The sequence below is a fragment of the Crassostrea angulata genome, chromosome 5 (genome assembly GCF_025612915.1).
Source record: "Crassostrea angulata isolate pt1a10 chromosome 5, ASM2561291v2, whole genome shotgun sequence".
Taxonomy (NCBI): Eukaryota; Metazoa; Mollusca; class Bivalvia; order Ostreida; family Ostreidae; genus Magallana; species Magallana angulata.
The window spans coordinates 26,125,390-26,144,034 of NC_069115.1; the positions used below are offsets into that span (position 1 = coordinate 26,125,390).

At 33.2% G+C, this 18,645-nt stretch overlaps 1 protein-coding gene across 8 annotated transcripts in view; it reads right to left on the reverse strand.

The window, feature by feature from the left end:
- LOC128183593 (dentin sialophosphoprotein-like) overlaps positions 1–18,645 on the reverse strand; it is a 193,202-nt gene that overhangs the window by 81,888 nt on the left and 92,669 nt on the right. For all 8 annotated transcript variants that reach the window (XM_052852692.1, XM_052852689.1, XM_052852688.1 and 5 more), the window contains 2 exons: positions 16,749–17,055; positions 3,505–3,595 (listed from right to left, as the gene is read on the reverse strand). In XM_052852692.1, coding sequence (XP_052708652.1) covers positions 3,505–3,595; positions 16,749–17,055 — 398 coding nt within the window. The remainder of the gene's footprint in view (positions 1–3,504; positions 3,596–16,748; positions 17,056–18,645) is intronic.

Genomic DNA, 18,645 nt, shown 5'->3' on the forward strand with positions numbered 1-18,645 from the left:
GTGTCTAGTGGAAACGCTGCTAAATATTTTTCATTTATGCTGTGGCTTGAATATTCGAAGACAATAGACAAACTGTATGATGATATGATAATAAATAGGCAATTTTATATGCTTCAAAAACTGTAAAGATATTTTCACAAAACCTATCAAATGTAGACCTTATTCATGCATGTTCAACCTTCCTCAGATTGAAGTATATCGAATCCATATTAGGATAATTTTTGTCGGAATTTTTGTGCTCCGTATTTTTAGCTACCGATTTGGAAAAAAACAAGAAAAGTGACCCGCAATATATACTGAAGCGGTGACGTCATATGAACGTATCGAATCAATATTAAAATTATTATATTTGTCGGAAATATTTGTCCTTCATGTATTTAGCTAGTGAAAAATCAGAAAGTGATCCACAATATATACTAAAGCGGTGATGTCATAAGAACTACTGTCAAAGCCGCTACTTCAAAGTTTGGAATATTTTGTGATAAAGATCTGTTTCCTTTCATAATATTCTTTTTGTTGATACCAATCAACTTATTATAAACATGCGTTTTACATATTTTGCAACCAAGATGTAATAAGAGGCACGGTGTACCACATCATCTTCACAACGTCTTGCGTTGTGAAGATGTTCAGCGAGTGGAAATTTAAGACTAAACATATCATTATCTTTATTTTATCAAATGAAAAAATGGTGATAGTTATTTGTTATTATACCTAAAACACAACAAAATATCTATATTCTTCTTGTTTCATCGTAAAGGCGCTGATAAAACACAGGTAAAAATCCAGGTAAAATCTTTGACTGAAAGCAGACTATAATTGCTATCACAACACAATTCACACCTATTGTTCTATACCCAATTATCAAATGTGTGCAAAACGGGAACACACCTTTAAAAGTGGTGTGTTAGCTTGTGTTGTTTTAGGTGACATGCCACCTACTGCCACCAATATAGCTATTATGACCTCATGTGTAATTTATTATGAATAATTATAAAACGATCTTTATTTTTTTTTAACAGACCAGCAATTATTCTTGTGTTTAATTTTTTAAGTATCAAACAGAAATTGCTGTTTTGTAATCCCACTAGATCGCTTTTAGATGCCATGTTTTTTAATAGTTTTCTGTAAACAGAGTTATCTTTCTTGAAGTTTGTAACTTACGATTTTGGACGCCATTATATTTTTTAAACACTCATTACAACTAGATTATAGCTCAAAAACTATTTTAAATGCTACTGGAAATAAAATGACAGTGATTTTATCCCCTACTGACTGATTAGGGTTGGTAATTAGCCTCCTAAACTAAGTGTTGGCTTGTGTTGTTTTAAGTACAGTTATACCTACAGCTATTATCACCTCGGGCGTAAATAATTGCCTGTTTAAATAAAAAATACTATCAAATACACCTTGTTCATATTTTAAGAAAAACAGTTGAAACTTTCAATGTATTTATTAAGTGTTTATCTTTTTAGTAATTAAAAAAATAATCATGTCAAGTATAGGGATCGCAAGTCAAAAGTTGGAAGCAAAATGGCACCCAAAAACGAAGTTTTACTCAGTGGAAAAATTATCTAATTGTATGTCATGTCTATAAGTCGGACCCCTACTTTTTATTCAAATTTCTACTCCCAAAATACCGACTTATAAGTATATACGATATATAAAAGGGGCCCTAGAGATTAGTTACAGCATATCATCCTTTTAATTGTTTTTGTACAGGTATTTCACATTAAGCGAGGCATTTCTAATGATCAACCAAAGTTTCAGCATCAATTGTAGAATTATAAGCAAGATACAGAGCTCACAATTCTGCTAGGTTTGAGTCATATTTTGTTCACGAGTTAATAATATTCAGCTTAAGATTTTTAACTTGGTATTTCCTATTCAGCATTTAAAAGGAAAAAAAACTAGAACTGTCCTAATGGGACTAATACCCCCGCAAGGCTAATTTCAAATGGGACAAATAATTGAATTGAATAATAAAGGTTTGGAACACATACAAAAAAAAAAATTCTAGAATTGTAAAAAAATAATAATTAGTAAACAAAGAAAAATTAAAATCAAAATTGTCAGAATTTCAACAGTAATACATTTACAAATGTATGTATCTGATGATAATTTTTTTTAAAAATTTAATTGATTAAAAGAGAAACCAACAAACCAACAAAATGACAGTAACCCCTCCCTTTGCAGTAAATGGAAATACCGGTAGCCAAGCAATGCTCTTCTGTTGATAAAACTTTCAATATCTTTCTAATAAGAGTCTTGACAGATGCAATTAGTTGTTTCAAATTTTCCTCACTTTCTCCTATGGCACAATGGAACTCCACATCAGAAAATTGATCCCATAGGACTATGATTTTCTTTGATGAGCTTGTTAAATTTAATAAACTCCCAAAACATTACCATAATTACCATACTATGTAAAAATATGTATAACAAAAAAAAATTAATATTACAAACAGTTTTAAAATTGCCAAAACACTACAATCATATCAGTAATTTTGAATTTCATTTAAATTAATGCCCAATAGGGTCACCTCATCAATTTACTTGACAAATAAATTTAAACAACCTCTAAAAATAGTTTAACTTCTTTATTAATAATTATATTATTTATTTCCTTATAATGATAGAACTTTTGGTTTACATGAAACAGTTTTAAAATAGCCCCAAAACCATCACCCATTTTACAGATTATCAATTTCCCCTAAACACATGCTCCATCTGAACCATGGCTCAGATAATGGCTCCCTTGGGACAAATGAATTCAGCCACACTTGTCTTTGATGTTCTTATTAGCTCCTAAGAATTTATCATTGACAAACAAAACCTTTGCATTGTCACTTGATAGAATACTTATAAAAATAATTTTTTTTTATTAATTAAGACATAAAGACAAAAAACCTCCATCTGGATGTATTTATATCAATATATTTTAGAGTGTTTTAATACTATTGATTAATTAATAAAATCTGTAAGGATTACCTCCCTTACTTTTTAACATTAGTGTACAATATATAGAATAAGGAAAATGAAAACTGTCATAAAATCATTAAATTTTGTCTGATCTTAAAAAAAATTGCAGGTGCACATCTTCAGATGGTGTTCAACATATGTACAAATTTCCAAACTGTTCCATGCAGTAATAAAAAATTATATAGAGGGGACAAAGTTGCGTCTACAGACAGACTGACAGACAGACGGACAGGGTGAAACCAATATACCCCCCCTAAACTTCGTTTGCGGGGGTATAATAACTTCTCACAAATCAAAAAATAAAAAAAAATAATGTTGGTGTTGTAAAGGATTCTGCAGAATCCTTTACAACACCAACATTATTTTTTTATATTTTTTTATTTGTGAGAAGTTAAAATAACCTGCACCTGCAATTTTTTTTAAGATCAGACAAGAATTAATGATTTTATGACAGTTTTCATTTTCCTTATTCTATATATTGTACACTAATGTTGAAAAGTAAGGGAGGGTACAAGTACTGACCACTGTGAATGGAGTCCATGCCTGATGTCATAATGCCACTTTGGAACACAACACTGGATACAGACTGTAGAGCCTGGGAAAGTTGGGCAACCTGCAATATATTACACTAAATATTTCAGCTGATATATTTCAATTCTAAAATAAATACAATGTCTTCTAAATAGCTTCCTCAAGGATTGCGTTTACTCATCGGCATAAAAATATTCCACTATTAGGAACAAGAGGCCCAAAGGCCACATCGCTCACTCAACAACAGTTCCTTGTTTCATTTCATATTAGATTTTTAAAATATTTTACCAATGTATTTGTATGTTAAACTTAAAACTGCTCTCAGGGCTCCAGTATTAATCCTGGGGTCACAATTTTAGCAATTAAGAATCTATAGGATGCTTGCATAGTAAATCTCAAAATTGTAGCATTGTAGTTTGTGATAAGATGATTTTTAAACATTTTCCTTAAATAATTCTATGTTTAACTTTGAAACTCTCATAAGGCCCAAGTATTGGTCTGGAGGTCACTATTTGTATACGTATCGTAGGATTTTGTTAAAATTTTGGCTAAAAATGATCAATTCGACTAGTCGTCCGCATAGACGATTCGTCGGGAAAATACGGTACTTAATCTTTGACATATTTACTTTAATTAATGAATACCAATTTTACTGAAATTAAGGTCTTATGCAAAATATATAACTAAATTTTCAGTGGTGTTCACAGTTAACTTCCATAGCCCCCCCCCCCCCCCCATCACTTTATAAAACGATTAAATTACCGTACATGAGAGCATAAAGGTACATTTTCCTCCTCCACTACTCACTAGTTATTGCGTTTTATTTTTAAAAATCCTATATGTGAAAAAAGAAAAGTGTACCTCAATGCACCAGAATGAATGCTCTCAATTCCCTAAATCAAAAAGATTGAAAAATTTAATTGGCCTTCTCCATTATAAACGATTGTCGTTTACCAGGCATGAATTCATTTCGTATGACGTTTAATATCCTTACTCACTTGATTGAAGAATAAACTTAACTGAAAAATGTTGTCAAATATGTTAAAGAGCTATAATTCAAATTAATGTATTGGCAGGCATGTCGCTCTATTGTACTTTATAAAAAAAAAAACAAATGTCCATAAACAAAGATGATTTTCTGTTGCAACAATTTTTTAAGAACACCGATAATGCTTTTATCCTCATAATTATAATGTGTGAGGAGTATGGAAACTGTTTAAAAGACGTCGTATTCATTTACTTGTGTTCGAAAAACTATAAAAAATTTGTGTAGATTTTACGCAATTCATCATTGAAGAAGGGGCACCAGAAAGTAGTTACAGCATATCATCCTTTAAGCAAGACATTTCTATTGATCAACCAGAATTTTAGCGTCAATCGTAGAATTATAAGCAAGATCCATGGCTTAGTTTGAGTCATGTTCTACGTATTGCCGACAAGTGTGGGTGGGATGTCGTGCAATAATATCAAGATGACCCTATTACTGATGACGCTGATGATGCTACTAAGCTTAGTCAAGCTATTTTTAGAGCAAAGAAAAGAAACAACAACAGGAAGCCTTATGAGTGTAACAACTGTTTGCATTCTGGACAAGATTCACAAGGACTTCCAGGACAGTTTTTTCGTCCGCATGGGCAGGATTTTGGATCTTTTCACCAGAGCAGAGTATGGAAGATATCCCTATTATCAGCCATTCACATCATCTCAGCAATGGTACAGAAAGGCGGCATCATCTTCAAGTGGAAGTAGCGGAGCAGCAGCCCGGAACATCTGCTTCTACTGCAACAAGTTCGGACACTGGGCCAACAAATGTCCGGAAAAGGGAAACAGAAGTTTCACAAACACAGCACCAGCAACATCATGCAGCTAACAATGACTTGGTGAGAGACTGTATTATGTACAATGTGTTTGAATTTAATAACTCTACTTCATCCAAAGTTAAAGGCAATTTAAAAATGCATTTAGATTTTTGGGAAAGCCAAATACATGCTTCAGATTTTATTATGAATGTTATACGGTATGGTTATATTATTCCATTTGTAACTGAGCCCATAGCAGTGTTGCTGAAGAATAACAAATCTGCATTTCAGCACAGAGATTTTGTTGAGTCTGCTATTAATGAGTTATTGGTTTCAGGAATAGTTGAGGAGCAGACAGATAAACCTTTTGTTGTTAATCCTTAATCTGTAGTTGTTAACTCGAAGGTAAATGTAGGTTGATTTTAGACCTTAGACACGTTAATCAATGTATTTACAAAAGAAAATTTAAAATGGAAGGTATTGTGCATGCATTACAAATGGTTATGAAAAACGGATTCATGTACAAATTTGACTTAAAGTCTGGGTATCATCATGTTAATATTCATAAATTACATCAAAAGTATCTAGGATTTTCATGGAAGTTTGAAAGCAAAACCAGATATTTTATTTTTACATGTTTCCCTTTTGGATTATCAAGTGCTCCATATTTATTTACAAAGTTGCTCAAAGTTGGTCAAATTTTGGAGATGTAAAGGATTTAAATCTATTGTTTATTTAGATGACGGATGGGATATAGCTGAAGATTATGCTACCTGTGTAAAGGTTGCTTTGGAAGTTGAAAAAGACTTACATTGTGCAGGTTTTGTAGTGAATAAAGAAAAGAGTGATTTTAAACCTCAGCAAGTTATTAAGTGGTTAGATTTTGTATTGAATACAAACAATGGAACTCTTGCAGTACCAGACAAAAAATATTTAAAATTTCAGGAAGATATTAAATGTGTTGCTCATAACAAAAATTCTGTTACAGCAAGACAGTTGGCTAAAGTTACAGGGAAGATTGTTTCATTTTCATTTAGCCTTGGTAATATTTGTTATATTAAAAATGTCTAGATACATGCATATAGCTATAGCAGAATGTTTATCTTGGGATCAGATTTTATATACAGATGCAAGCAACACGACAGGAGTAGGTTATTCTGTTAAAACTTTTAATTCTGTAGTTCATTACATGTGGACACCCGAGCAGAGATGTCAAAGTTCTACATGGAGAGAACTTAAGCTGTACACTGATAAGCAAAATGTTGTAAGAATTGTAGGGAAAGGCAGTATGAACAAAGAATTACAAAACTTAGCACTGTCAATCTTTACTGTTTGTTTGCAGAACAAAACTAGATTAGAGACAGAATGGATTCCAAGATATGAGAATGAAATTGCCGATGCTTACAGTAAGATTTTTTATTTTGATGACTGGTCAGTGGTTGATCATATTTTTCAATTGTTTAATAGGAAATGAGGTCCTTATGAGTATGATTTATTTGCAGATTGTAATAACAATAAATTGGAGAAATTTTATTAATACCAGATTTTGGAATACAGCAGGAGTAGATGCTTTTGGGTTTGACTAGTCAGTTGGTAATAACTTGATTGTACCTCCAATTAATTTGATTGCAAGAACAATTAATCACTTGAAATTGTGCAAAGCAAGAGGGACTATTATTGTTCCAAAGTGGCCGACAGCAACATTTTGGCCTATTTTGGTTAAACCATTTTCTGGAAAATTTCAAGATTTTGTTAAAGAATGGGTGGAATATTATAAGCCTCATATGTTTTTTCAGAAAGGGTCTCACAAAGTGTTGGTACTTCGTATCGATTGTACAGATTTCTGAAAAGTTTTTGCTTTGGTATTCCTAATTTTATCATATTATGCCTTGATGGGGCAATATGACTAATTAAGCCTTGATGGGGCATATGAACTGTTAAGCCTTGATGGGGCATTGTGTTTGATTTAGCCTTTATGGGGCACATTGACTTAATAGCATTGATGGGGCATATACATAATTGATTAAGCCTTGATTGGGCATTGTGTTTGATATAGCCTTGATGGAGCATTGTATTTAATATATCCTTTATTGGGCATTGTATTTGATTTAGCCTTAATGGGGCATTGTGTATGATATAGCCTTGATGGGGCATTGTGTTTGATATAGCCTTGATGGGGCATTGTGTATGATATAGCCTTGATGGGGCATTGTATTTGATTTAGCCTTAATGGGGCATTGTGTTTGATATAGCCTTGATGGGGCATTGTATTTGATTTAGCCTTGATGGGGCATTATGTTTAGTTCAGCCTAGATGGGGCATTTTCTTTTTTGGCCTTTATAATTGGGCATTGTAATGTGTATTATGATAGTTTAATTAGTCTTTATGTGACATTAGATAATATTATAATTGATGATGGGTTCTTTGTGACTTAAGTCTTAAACATTATTCAATTATTTATATTTTCAGCTTGCATGTACATTCTCACATTGGAAAGAAATTAGAGAGATTCAAGATCCAAGACTAAAGGAAACAGTGTTTGGAATGGGTAATATAGTACTGAACAGCAGATCTAAAAATACCTATAAAAAGTATAGAACTTATTTTCTGAAATTCAATTTAAGGCTTGGTGTAAAACATTTGATTTTCAGGATTTACCTGCTTTACCCTCCACAGTCGCAGTTTATTCATCTTATTTGATACAGATCAATTCTTCAGCAGCGGTTATTGATGCAGCATACTATAGTATTCAATGGCCTCATTGCATAAACCTGTGTAACAATCCATGTGATAACAGTCTTGTGAATTTAATTTCAGAAGGCGGAAAAAGATTAAGGTGCAAACCTATAGTTAAGAAGAAACCTATTACACCAGAAATTTTAGAAAAAAAATTATGGATAAGTTTTCTCAGGTTGAAAATTTGTATCACTCCAGACTTGTTTGCATGGTACCATTGGGTTATGCTGGTTTTCTGAGGTGCGATGAACTTGTACATATTAAGATGTGTTATATTAAGTTTCATCAATCTGGTTCACATATTGAAATCAAAATTGAAATCAAAGGCCTGTGAAGGGCCAAAATGGCGTCGAGTTAAAGTTAATTTGAAGAATAAAAATCTAAATAAAGTCATAATAATCTCCACTATTACAAAAATGCATATTATAATATTTTTTTATTTTTGTTATTTATGGTTCTCCTTCATTAGGTACTGTAGATTAAAAAAAAAAAAAATCCTGAAAACAAAGTATGATTTTGTAACTCTTGGTAATGAGTGTACTTAACATGAGACCAACTTTTCTTGTTGTTTGCTGGAGATTAATTTTATAAAAATTGAGTTGGGCGGTCAATTTAACAAAAATGATATTTAATATAGATTTTACGCAGTCAACTAAAATAGTAGATATATTAGAATTAAGTGTGATTTTTTTCATATTTTCAAAAATCAATCTGATTTGGTTATTGACCATTCATTTAGAAATTGGTATCAATTATACATACTTTTTAAAAACAAATATAAAGACAAATACATTAGTCAACTTTCAAAAATAAAAAAAAAATGTTTTTATCACATAACTAATTAAATAACAATTCATTACAAATTGACTCACCTAATTCTTAAAAAATGTTGAATGTTAATCAAAAATCTAAGTTTAGAAATATCTTAGGAGTTAAATTTTTTTTCTCTCTATTCATATAGAATTAAATATTTAAATTATGATTGTGTTTAATTCTATATATTGTAATTTGTATACTGCTGATAAACACACTGTCTCTTATTATCAGTTTGATTTAAAATTCACATGGGTCCAAATGACACGGACCGAAAAGATCAGGGGTAGATAAAAGAAAGCACCCATTTACAAAGTGAAAGTAGTTTACTAGTTGGTTTAAGATAACTTTTGGTTGTAGATATACTTATCGCTCAATGTAGGAAGTTTTGTTTCTAAAAGATCAAACTTTTGTGCATTGTCAATATTCCATATGGATACAAAATAATCTGTTTTGCAGGCTGGTATATTTTTATAACCAAATTGAGTATGTAGGCCTACATGTAACTATCGTGTGTGTCTCCGTGCAAGTGTATTCGTCCGCCGAACTGCTGAAACCCAGACATATTGTTTACAATAAAATATGAACATTTTCAAAGACATCAACCATTTCGTATCTGCCAACTCGTTTTGTTGACGTACAGTTCTGCTCGAAGTTGAAGTATGTCATCTGTTTTTCTTTAAACACGTAAAAAAACTTTGGCTCCTTAAAAATTTGCAAACTTCCGGACGTACGATCCCTAGATGGCTTTCGAGCTTTGCTCGACGCCATAAAAAGTAAAACAGATGTGTTTAGACAAAGTAACATAGTCGTTGTAGCTAAAACAGGAAATAAACTCTGTCCTGTTAGTTATCTTGAAAAATATATATCGTACACTGGTCTTGTATTTAAGTCTGAAGAATTTATTTTCAGAGCAGTCACATCTTTTAAGAAAGAAAATGTTTACAGGTTGAGTAAAATAAACAAGCCTTTGACATATACTAGAGCGAGAGAACTTTTGTTAGATGCTCTTAAAATTGTTGGAGTTGATTTCAAAGAATATGGTTTACATAGTTTGAGAAGTGGGGGAGCTACAACAGCAGCTAATAATAATGTTCCAGACAGACTCTTTAAAGTACATGGTAGATGGCGTTCAGAAAATGCAAAAGATGGATATGTTTTGGACTGTAGTGTTAACGAAAAGTTATCTGTTACTTTGAATCTTGGATTATGATATCTTTAATTTCTTAATTGCATAATTAGTATACCTTTGGTGTCGAACTGGTTGATAGCTCACTCACTCTAACACCCGTGTTGTTGTTATTTATAAAATACTTAGAATAGAAATACTTTATGTTCGGATGAGTGTAACAAAGGAGAACATAAATAAATTTCAGTAAGTTGTATTTTTTACAGACTATTTCTTTTAGCACAGTTACACAAGTTGTTGTTTGGCTGTAGTATATATAGAACGGATCAGGTATAGACAGGTCATCAAAGAGCAATCAACCCTTTCGAACACGATTTTTTTTTTTTTTTTTAAAGGTTCATGTGCGTATGATGAAGTATACTTGATATGTATTTATATATAAAGTTTACATTGTATTTTGTAGATATATTTGGAAATATACAATTATTGGGTCTAATTCCAGTTCATCGCTATTAAAGTCGCGTGCTGATTCAGCCTGATTGTATATTACGGCGAATAAACTGGTTGATAGCTCAATCACTCTAACACCTGTGTTGTTGTTATTTATAAAATTTAGTAAAACATCAACAGTTGTTGTACATAATATCACACTTTATCAACACGGGGGTCGTTCAGGCCCAAGGGCATTGCCATCAATCATTCACAACAACAGACTTCCTAGTACTTAACTTGCTAGTCAACTCCATTTGCAAATCCAAAGGTGACACTTACACAGATTCTGAAACTGAGGTCAAAAACATTGAAACCTCAAACTCTGAAACTGAAGAAAAAGACTCAGAAACCTCAAATCAAAAGCATTGAAATGTCAAACACATCACCTTACAAAAATGGAAATGTGGAGAGTTCAGGGGAGACTTGTGATAACTGTACTACCCCTAAATTCAGAGCTGTCAAGACACCAATAGTTTGTTACAACAACCTAAAGATCTGAACTTACTTCAAAATGCATTCACAGATGCCCTTTCTATTATGAACAAATCCCAAACAGGTCTTCTGCAACAGCTTGGAGTCAGTTTCTGTAAAGCCATTGAAACCTCCCTACAGCCCCTCATTGATAGTCTGAAACAACAACTACCAGTACTTGCAGTTCAACAATTAGATGAAAACATCAGTAAAAAGGAGAGGAAAGATGATACTCAATCTGAAGTCAAAAAGCTACAGGGACATGTTAAACAGTTACAAACAGTCAATACCTCATTACAAACAGAGAAATTTGAGACAGCTATAGAAATATCAAAACTTCAATCTCAACTAAAAACGGATAGAATGAAAAGAAAATCCACACATATCACACTAGAGACAAATATTAGATCACTCACTGAGGATAATGAAAAGTTGCAAAAGCTCTGTCAACAAAATGGTGAATTTGAAAAGCTGATGACAGGCTACAAATTGCTAACAGAAAAATGTTGTTCCAAATTTGAAAAGAACCTCTCTTTTAAATCCCAACTATCAAGCAGTTTCGGCATTTTCAGTCAGAAAGAAGCGACCGCTGATGACATGATTATGACCTACAAGAAACGTAATGAAGACTTGAAGGAAACTACCAGTAATCAGGAACCTAGAAAGCCCACAGCATTATTACTAGGAACTTCCAACATCAGTGGAATAAGACCAGAAAAACTATCAAAGTACGTAGATGTTACTAAAGACACTGCATACACTCTAGGCGAAACAACATCCAAAATTGAAATGAGTGAAACCAGACCTGATGTTATTTTACTTCATACATTTACCAACGATATAAAGTCTACACTCCAGAAGAGTGCCTAGAAAAACTTGTGAAAATCACCAACCTCATCTCAACGAAATGGAACAATACAAAGACCATAGTCTCCCATAAAACCCCAAGAATGGACAAAGAAATTTACAGAATAAACTCTGAAATTCTCGATGGTCTTATCAAGAGGAAATATCTCACCAATTCTCGAATTGAATATAGCACACCTGTGTTTGTTGAACAATTCAACTGTTTTTCTGTAGGTACATCATCAAATGGAAGGTATTATGGAGGTCTAGCTATTCTAAGAAGGAAAAAATTAAAAGATCATATCATTAAGATACTTCCTACTACATGTAAAGACTACCAGTGGTTAAAAGATAGGTGGATAAGGCGTGTAAAATGCCCATACACAGTCGGACAAGATCCTGACAAATTAAAATATCAATAAATCTTATCTATTTTTTAAAATCATTTAAAACAATATATATTTAACATATCATTGATTTTAAACCTATAAATATGTTCAATACTCAGAATATGTGGACTCAAATAGACGTGTACGCATTAAAACCTGCAAATAGTGTCATTTTTTAGAACTTTAAGGCATTTTCTTTATAGAGTGGGTCTGGGCTCCATATTTTTCTCATAGTCTAATTAAGGTCTAATGAAAAACAAACCGAATTCAATCAACAAAAACGTGGAGAGATGACCCACTATACGTTAAAAATATTATTTTGTATCCCAACAATTGAACGTTTTAAAACAAGAGGCCCAGGGGCCACATCGCTCACCTGAGCGACAATTGCCTTAATTCTGATCAAATTAGCATTACAGTTTCAAAATATCTTGACAACTAAGTACAGTAGATCTTGCTAAAAAAATTGAAAATCTGCCAATTTTTATCCACCTCTTTCTTTTGGTAAATACCAAGCCCCTTTTGTTGTTGTACCTGTAAGAAGATTTTTCTCTATTCCTATATACCTCCCCCCCCCCCCCCCATTTTGTGGCCCCACTTTTCTCTAGAGTATCATGGTTTCATCAAACTTATATCTGCATAACCTGTGCTTTCACACTAAGTACTGAGTTTTGGACCGAAAAACTTTCCCAGAATATTTTTAAAGATTTTTCTCTATATATTCCTATGTAAAAATTCAAACCGCCATCACGGACCCGCCCTACCACTAGGGACTGTGATTTTAAATTTACAATACCCGAGGATGCCTCTACATAAGTTAAAGCTTTTCTGGCCAAATGGTCTTTAAAAAGAAGATTTTTAAAGATTTTCTCTATATATTCCTATGTAAAAATTCATCCCCCACTGTGGCCTCACCATACCACTGGACTATTATTTTAAAAAACTTGAATCTATACAATTTGGAAATGCTTCCACTCAGATTTGGGCTTTCCTGGCCTAATAGTTTTGAGAAGAAGATTTTTTAGAGATTTTCTCTATGTATAAAAATATATCCCCCATCTGGCCCCACCATACCCCCGGGGACCATGATTTGAACAAACTTGAATCTACATTATCTGAGGATGGTTACCCGCCAATTTGAGCTTCCTTGGTCAAATAGTTTTTGAGAAGAATATTTTTAAAGATTTTCTCTATATATTCCTATGTAAAACTTGATCCCCCAATTGTGGCCCCACCCTATCCCCAGGGACCATGATTTGAACAAAATTGAATCTACACTATCTGAGGGTGCTTCCTGGCCTAATTGAGCTTTTCTGGATTAATAGTTTTTGAGAAGAAGATTTTTAAAGATTTTCTCTCTATATAAAAATGTATCCCCCAATTGTGGCCCTGCCCTACCCACAGGGACCATGATTTGAACAAACTTGAATCTACAATATCTGAGGATGGTTACCTGCCAATTTGAGGTTTCTTGGTCAAATAGTTTTTGAAAAGAAGATTTTTAAAGATTTTCTCTATATATTCCTATGTTAAACTTGATCCCCCAATTGTGGACCCGCCCTACCCCCAGGGACCATGATTTGAACAAACTTGGATCTACACTACCTGAAGATGATTCCATTATAATTTGAGCTTTCCTGGCCTAATAGTTTTTGAGAAGAAGATTTTCTTTATATATTCCTATGTAAAACTTGATCCCCCCATTTTGGCCCCACCCTACCCCCGGGGACCATGATTTGAACGAGCTTGAATCAACACTACCTGAAGATGATTCCATTATAATTTGAGCTTTTCTGGCCTAATAGTTTTTGAGAAGAAGATTTTTTAAGATTTTCTCTATATATTCCTATGTAAAAATTCATCCCCCTATTGTGGCCCCACCCTACCCCCGGGGACCATGATTTGAACAAACTTGAATCTACACTATCTGAGGATGCTTCCACTCAAATTTGAGCTTTCCTGGCCAAAAAGTTTTTGAGAAGAAGATTTTTATAGATTTTCTCTATATATTCCTATGTAAAACTTGATCCCCCAATTGTGGCCCCACCCTAGCCCCGGGGACCATGATTTGAACAAACTTAAATCTACACTACCTGAGGATGCCTCCACACAAGTTTTAGCTTTTCAGGCCGAATAGTTTTTGAGAAGAAGATTTTTGAAAAATACCAACAAATTTTCAATAATTCTCAATTATCTCCCCTTTAAAGAGGGCGTGGCCCTTTATTTGAACAAACATGAATCATCTTCACCTAGTGGTGCTTTGTGCCAAATTTGGTTGAAATCTGCCCAGTGGTTCTTGAGAAGATGAAAATGTGAAAAGTTAACAACGACAACGACAACGACGACAACAACAGACAACGGACAAATTGTGATCAGAAAAGCTCACTTGAGCCTTTGGCTCAGGTGAGCTAAAAACAACACAAATCCGTAAATTCGTAGCCAAAGTAACACATAATATTTAAATAGCATACTTTGTTGTGTCTGAAATGGCTCAGTGGCTAGAGTTCCTGACATAAGCTAACCTTATATATATCTAGGGTTTTTATGGTATGGGTTCGATACCACCAGAATTTCAGGCAATATTTTTTTTTTCGTATTTTTTGTAAAATATATTAAAAACTGAATATAGTTAGACATTGTGCTTTGGCAAACTCGTATTAAAATATAGTTGAATAGATTTAATTGGGAAAAAATAAATTCAAAATTGTATTTCACGACTAAACCGAATGGGCATTTGCGCCATCTTATTCCCTCATCTTCTTTGATAAGAATCATTTCCATCTGCATTCAGACCTCTACTTATGTGATTTATATATGCCCACTGCCAACTCTACCTTATACTAGACATTTACCATATGACATATAGGAATTAATTGAGAAAGATCGTTTGTATTACAAAGAAAAAGGTGATGTCTTGACTTGTGGTGATTTTAATGCTTGTACTGCAGATAAATTAGATGTTATTACGCATGACACCCAGAAGTACCTTCCTTTATTTGATTCATATTCTGTAGATAACACTACCAGAGTAAGACGAAGTCATGATACTGTATTAGACACAAGAGGGAAAGAGTTGTTTGAATTTTGTATACAAAATCAATTACGCATCATGAATGGAAGATGTTTAGGAGACATTTTTGGGCATTATACCTGTTTCAATCCCTTAGGTCCGAGTACAGTTGATTATTTATTAGCAGCTGAAAAAATTTCAAAACAGCTACTATCTTTTAAAGTTTCTGAATTTATTCCTACTCTATCTGACTGTCATTGCAAAATATCATGGGAAATATCATGGCAGATTTCAACATTCTTTACCCACCAGATCAGAGGAAAAATTGCATAAAGTCAGTGGGATTATTTGTTCTCATTTTATCAAATACTGTTTTGAGAGAAAAAATTAAGAAAATTAAGAATTTTAATAAGGGGTTTAAAGGGCTGTCGAAAAGCCCTTCCTTTTTGTTGAGGACAAAAACAGGTCTAGTTATTTAAGTAGTTTCTTTCCCAATATTGTCACTTATCAGAGTAGCGTAGTGGGTAAGAGGGTTTCTACAAATCTGTAAGTCATGATCGAGTTGGAATCCCGTTGGGGGTTTTACAATTTTTACTTCTCCAAATATTTTCAAAAGCTATTTTTTTGCTAAATATAGTAAATTTTGAAAATTCTAAACTGGTGAAAGTATTTCAATTATTATGTACTTTAATCCACATAAATATCGACAGATGTCCCATACCACCTTAAAAGACAAACCAATATATTAAGTTATAAAATTACAAGGGGCTCCATTGTTGCTGTCACCACATTTAAACCAAAAGAAATTTTAAGCACTAGCCAAACAAGACACATAAGAAAAGATTGATGAAGGGTGACCACCCTCCCCAATTGCTTTTTTCTTTAAATCAGACTTTTATTTGAAATTCTCCTTTTGGACTGCGATAAAAATTACAGTGAAATTTGACCTAAAGAACACAATTTAGAGATATGATGTCCTAATACCCACTCACTGTTATCGTTTTCCACTCAGCTGCAACAAAAAGAATCAAGGCCATGTTCATGTACATATCATCCAATACAATTTAGATTTTTCATCCCTCAGCTAAATATCCAGCTATGCAGTTTACTGTAAATTCCTTATATTACGCAAGTACTTAATTCCGCGATCCTGCTGGTTTGTATCAAATCACAAGAATATAAAACCGCGAACGTGGAAGTTTTCTCCTGTTTCTTCTAGTTTTCAACTCTCAGAAAATGGCAAGATTTTAAAATCCGCGAAGGATGCTTGTCACGATTTTACATGGATATTAATTCTTCGTGTTTAATAAGGAATCTATAGTAGTTTTTTTTTTTTTCAATTTTAAAGAATAGGTTAAGAAAACAAGTTAGAAAAAATCAGACACAGCTTGTATATACAAAAAAACAATAATATATTTTAGAATCATTATATGCAAATATATACAAATTAAAAAAAAAATTGGGGGGGGGGGTGGGTGGGGGGGAGGAGGAGGGTGCTTTTATTTCAATTTGAAGCAAGAAGATATTTATTTCTAGAAATCAGTACATACTTGAGTCTGCAAACTTGCACAAGTCCTTTCTAGCTCCCTTTGTCTTTCTTCATCCATAGAGTAAAAGGATGCCATCCTTCCACTGTCTCCGGGGTAATTACCCATTCTTTCAAGGGTGGTCTGTATTTCCTGGCTATAATTATAACTGTCATCTTGATGATTGGAGTCCATTGTGTTTCGGAACTGCTGAGAGTTCAAGACCTCAGACTTCCAGTTTTGTAACGACTGCACTTCCTTCCATAAACAGCGGATAGCTTCCATTTGTAGAGTCCTCATGTGTCGTTCCTCATCATATAATTTACGCTGCCTGTAAAATATTTGCGTACTGTGAAACTTTTATTTTTAATTTTATTTAATAAATACCTAGTGTTAGGGCTGTCACGGTTCCAAAAATGTTCGGGTGGGTCGGGTCATAAAATTTTCGTTTAGGTTTCAGGTTTTTCGGTTCGAGTCAACTTTCAAATTAATTCATTTTTTGTAACTTCAAAAGTTTATTAAGGTCTTCCGTTTCCAACGGAAGACCTTATTGTTTTCGTTCTGTTTCTTTTTCTTCGCTATTTTTCTTTTTTTTTTCAACAAATTTTGTGCACGCGATTTCTCAAAAATGACTCAACCGATTTTCATCAAACTTTCAGATATGATAGATACGGATCTAAACTTTATACGTAATTTTTTATTTTGATGACGTCATTTCCGTTTTTGATATATTGACGTTTTAGCGATTTTCAGAGGGTCGGCTTGTCCTGGGATCTTCTCCTTAACGATTGAAGATATTGAGTTCAAACTTTCAGGGATTGTAGTCGAAAGATTGTAGATGTGTCTTTAGGTATTCATTTTTGTCTGACTCAAAAGGCGCTGAAGCTCGCCTGGACCCGAAAATTGAGATTAAAAAAACGTCGTTATTTTTTCTGGTTTTCTTTGTTTATCTCTTTTCTGAAAAATATTTTGTTAAGACATGTAATGTAAAAAACGTTTGTATTTACATGACCTTTTCTTTGAAATCAAGAAAAAGGGGCTGGCTCCTCAAATAAGGGGTCAAAAGGGCTCTAAAGTCTTTAATCTGTAGCTCTTTACCGAGAGATATTTTGTTAAATGTTATAGAAGCAGATATGTTTATCTCACAGTAATGTATCCACGCAATGTAATGATTTTGTCATGTATTACATAACTAGGGGTTTTTAGGGGCCAAAAGTATAAAATTTTGATCACCCATATCTCAGAAAGGAAAAATATTTTGTAATGCAATACAGAAGAAAAGTTGTTCAAAATGATGTTCTTAACGATATGCAACCTTCAAAATTTCGTCGAACGGCCCCTATAAGGGAATAAGGGATCGGCCCCTAAAACCTTCTTTCTCATATATCTCCAGAATGCTAACGAATTTCTAAACACTTGTTGAACAAAATATGTATAGAATTAGATGACCTTTCATATGATATCAAGAAAAAGGGGCTGGCCCCTTAAATAAGGGATTCAAAGGGCTCTAAAGTCTTTTACATATATCCTTTTACTCAGGGATATTTTGTGAAATGTTATAGAAGCAAATATGTTTATCTTACATTTATGTATCTAAGTAATGTAAGGATTTTATCATGTGTTATGTAATTAGGGGTTTTTAGGGGCCAAAAGTCCGAAAATTTGATCACCCATATCTCAGAAAGGAAAAATATTTTGAAATGCAGTATAGAAGAAAAGTTGTTCAAAATAATGTTCTTAACGAAATGCAACCTTCAAAATTTCGTCAAACGGCCCCTATAAGGGGATAAGGGATCGGCCCCTAAAACCTTCTTTCTCATATATCTCCAGAACATTAACGAATTTCTAAACACTTGTTGAATAAAATTGTTTAGAATAAAATGACCTTTCAAATGATATCAAGAAAAAGGGGCTGGCCCCT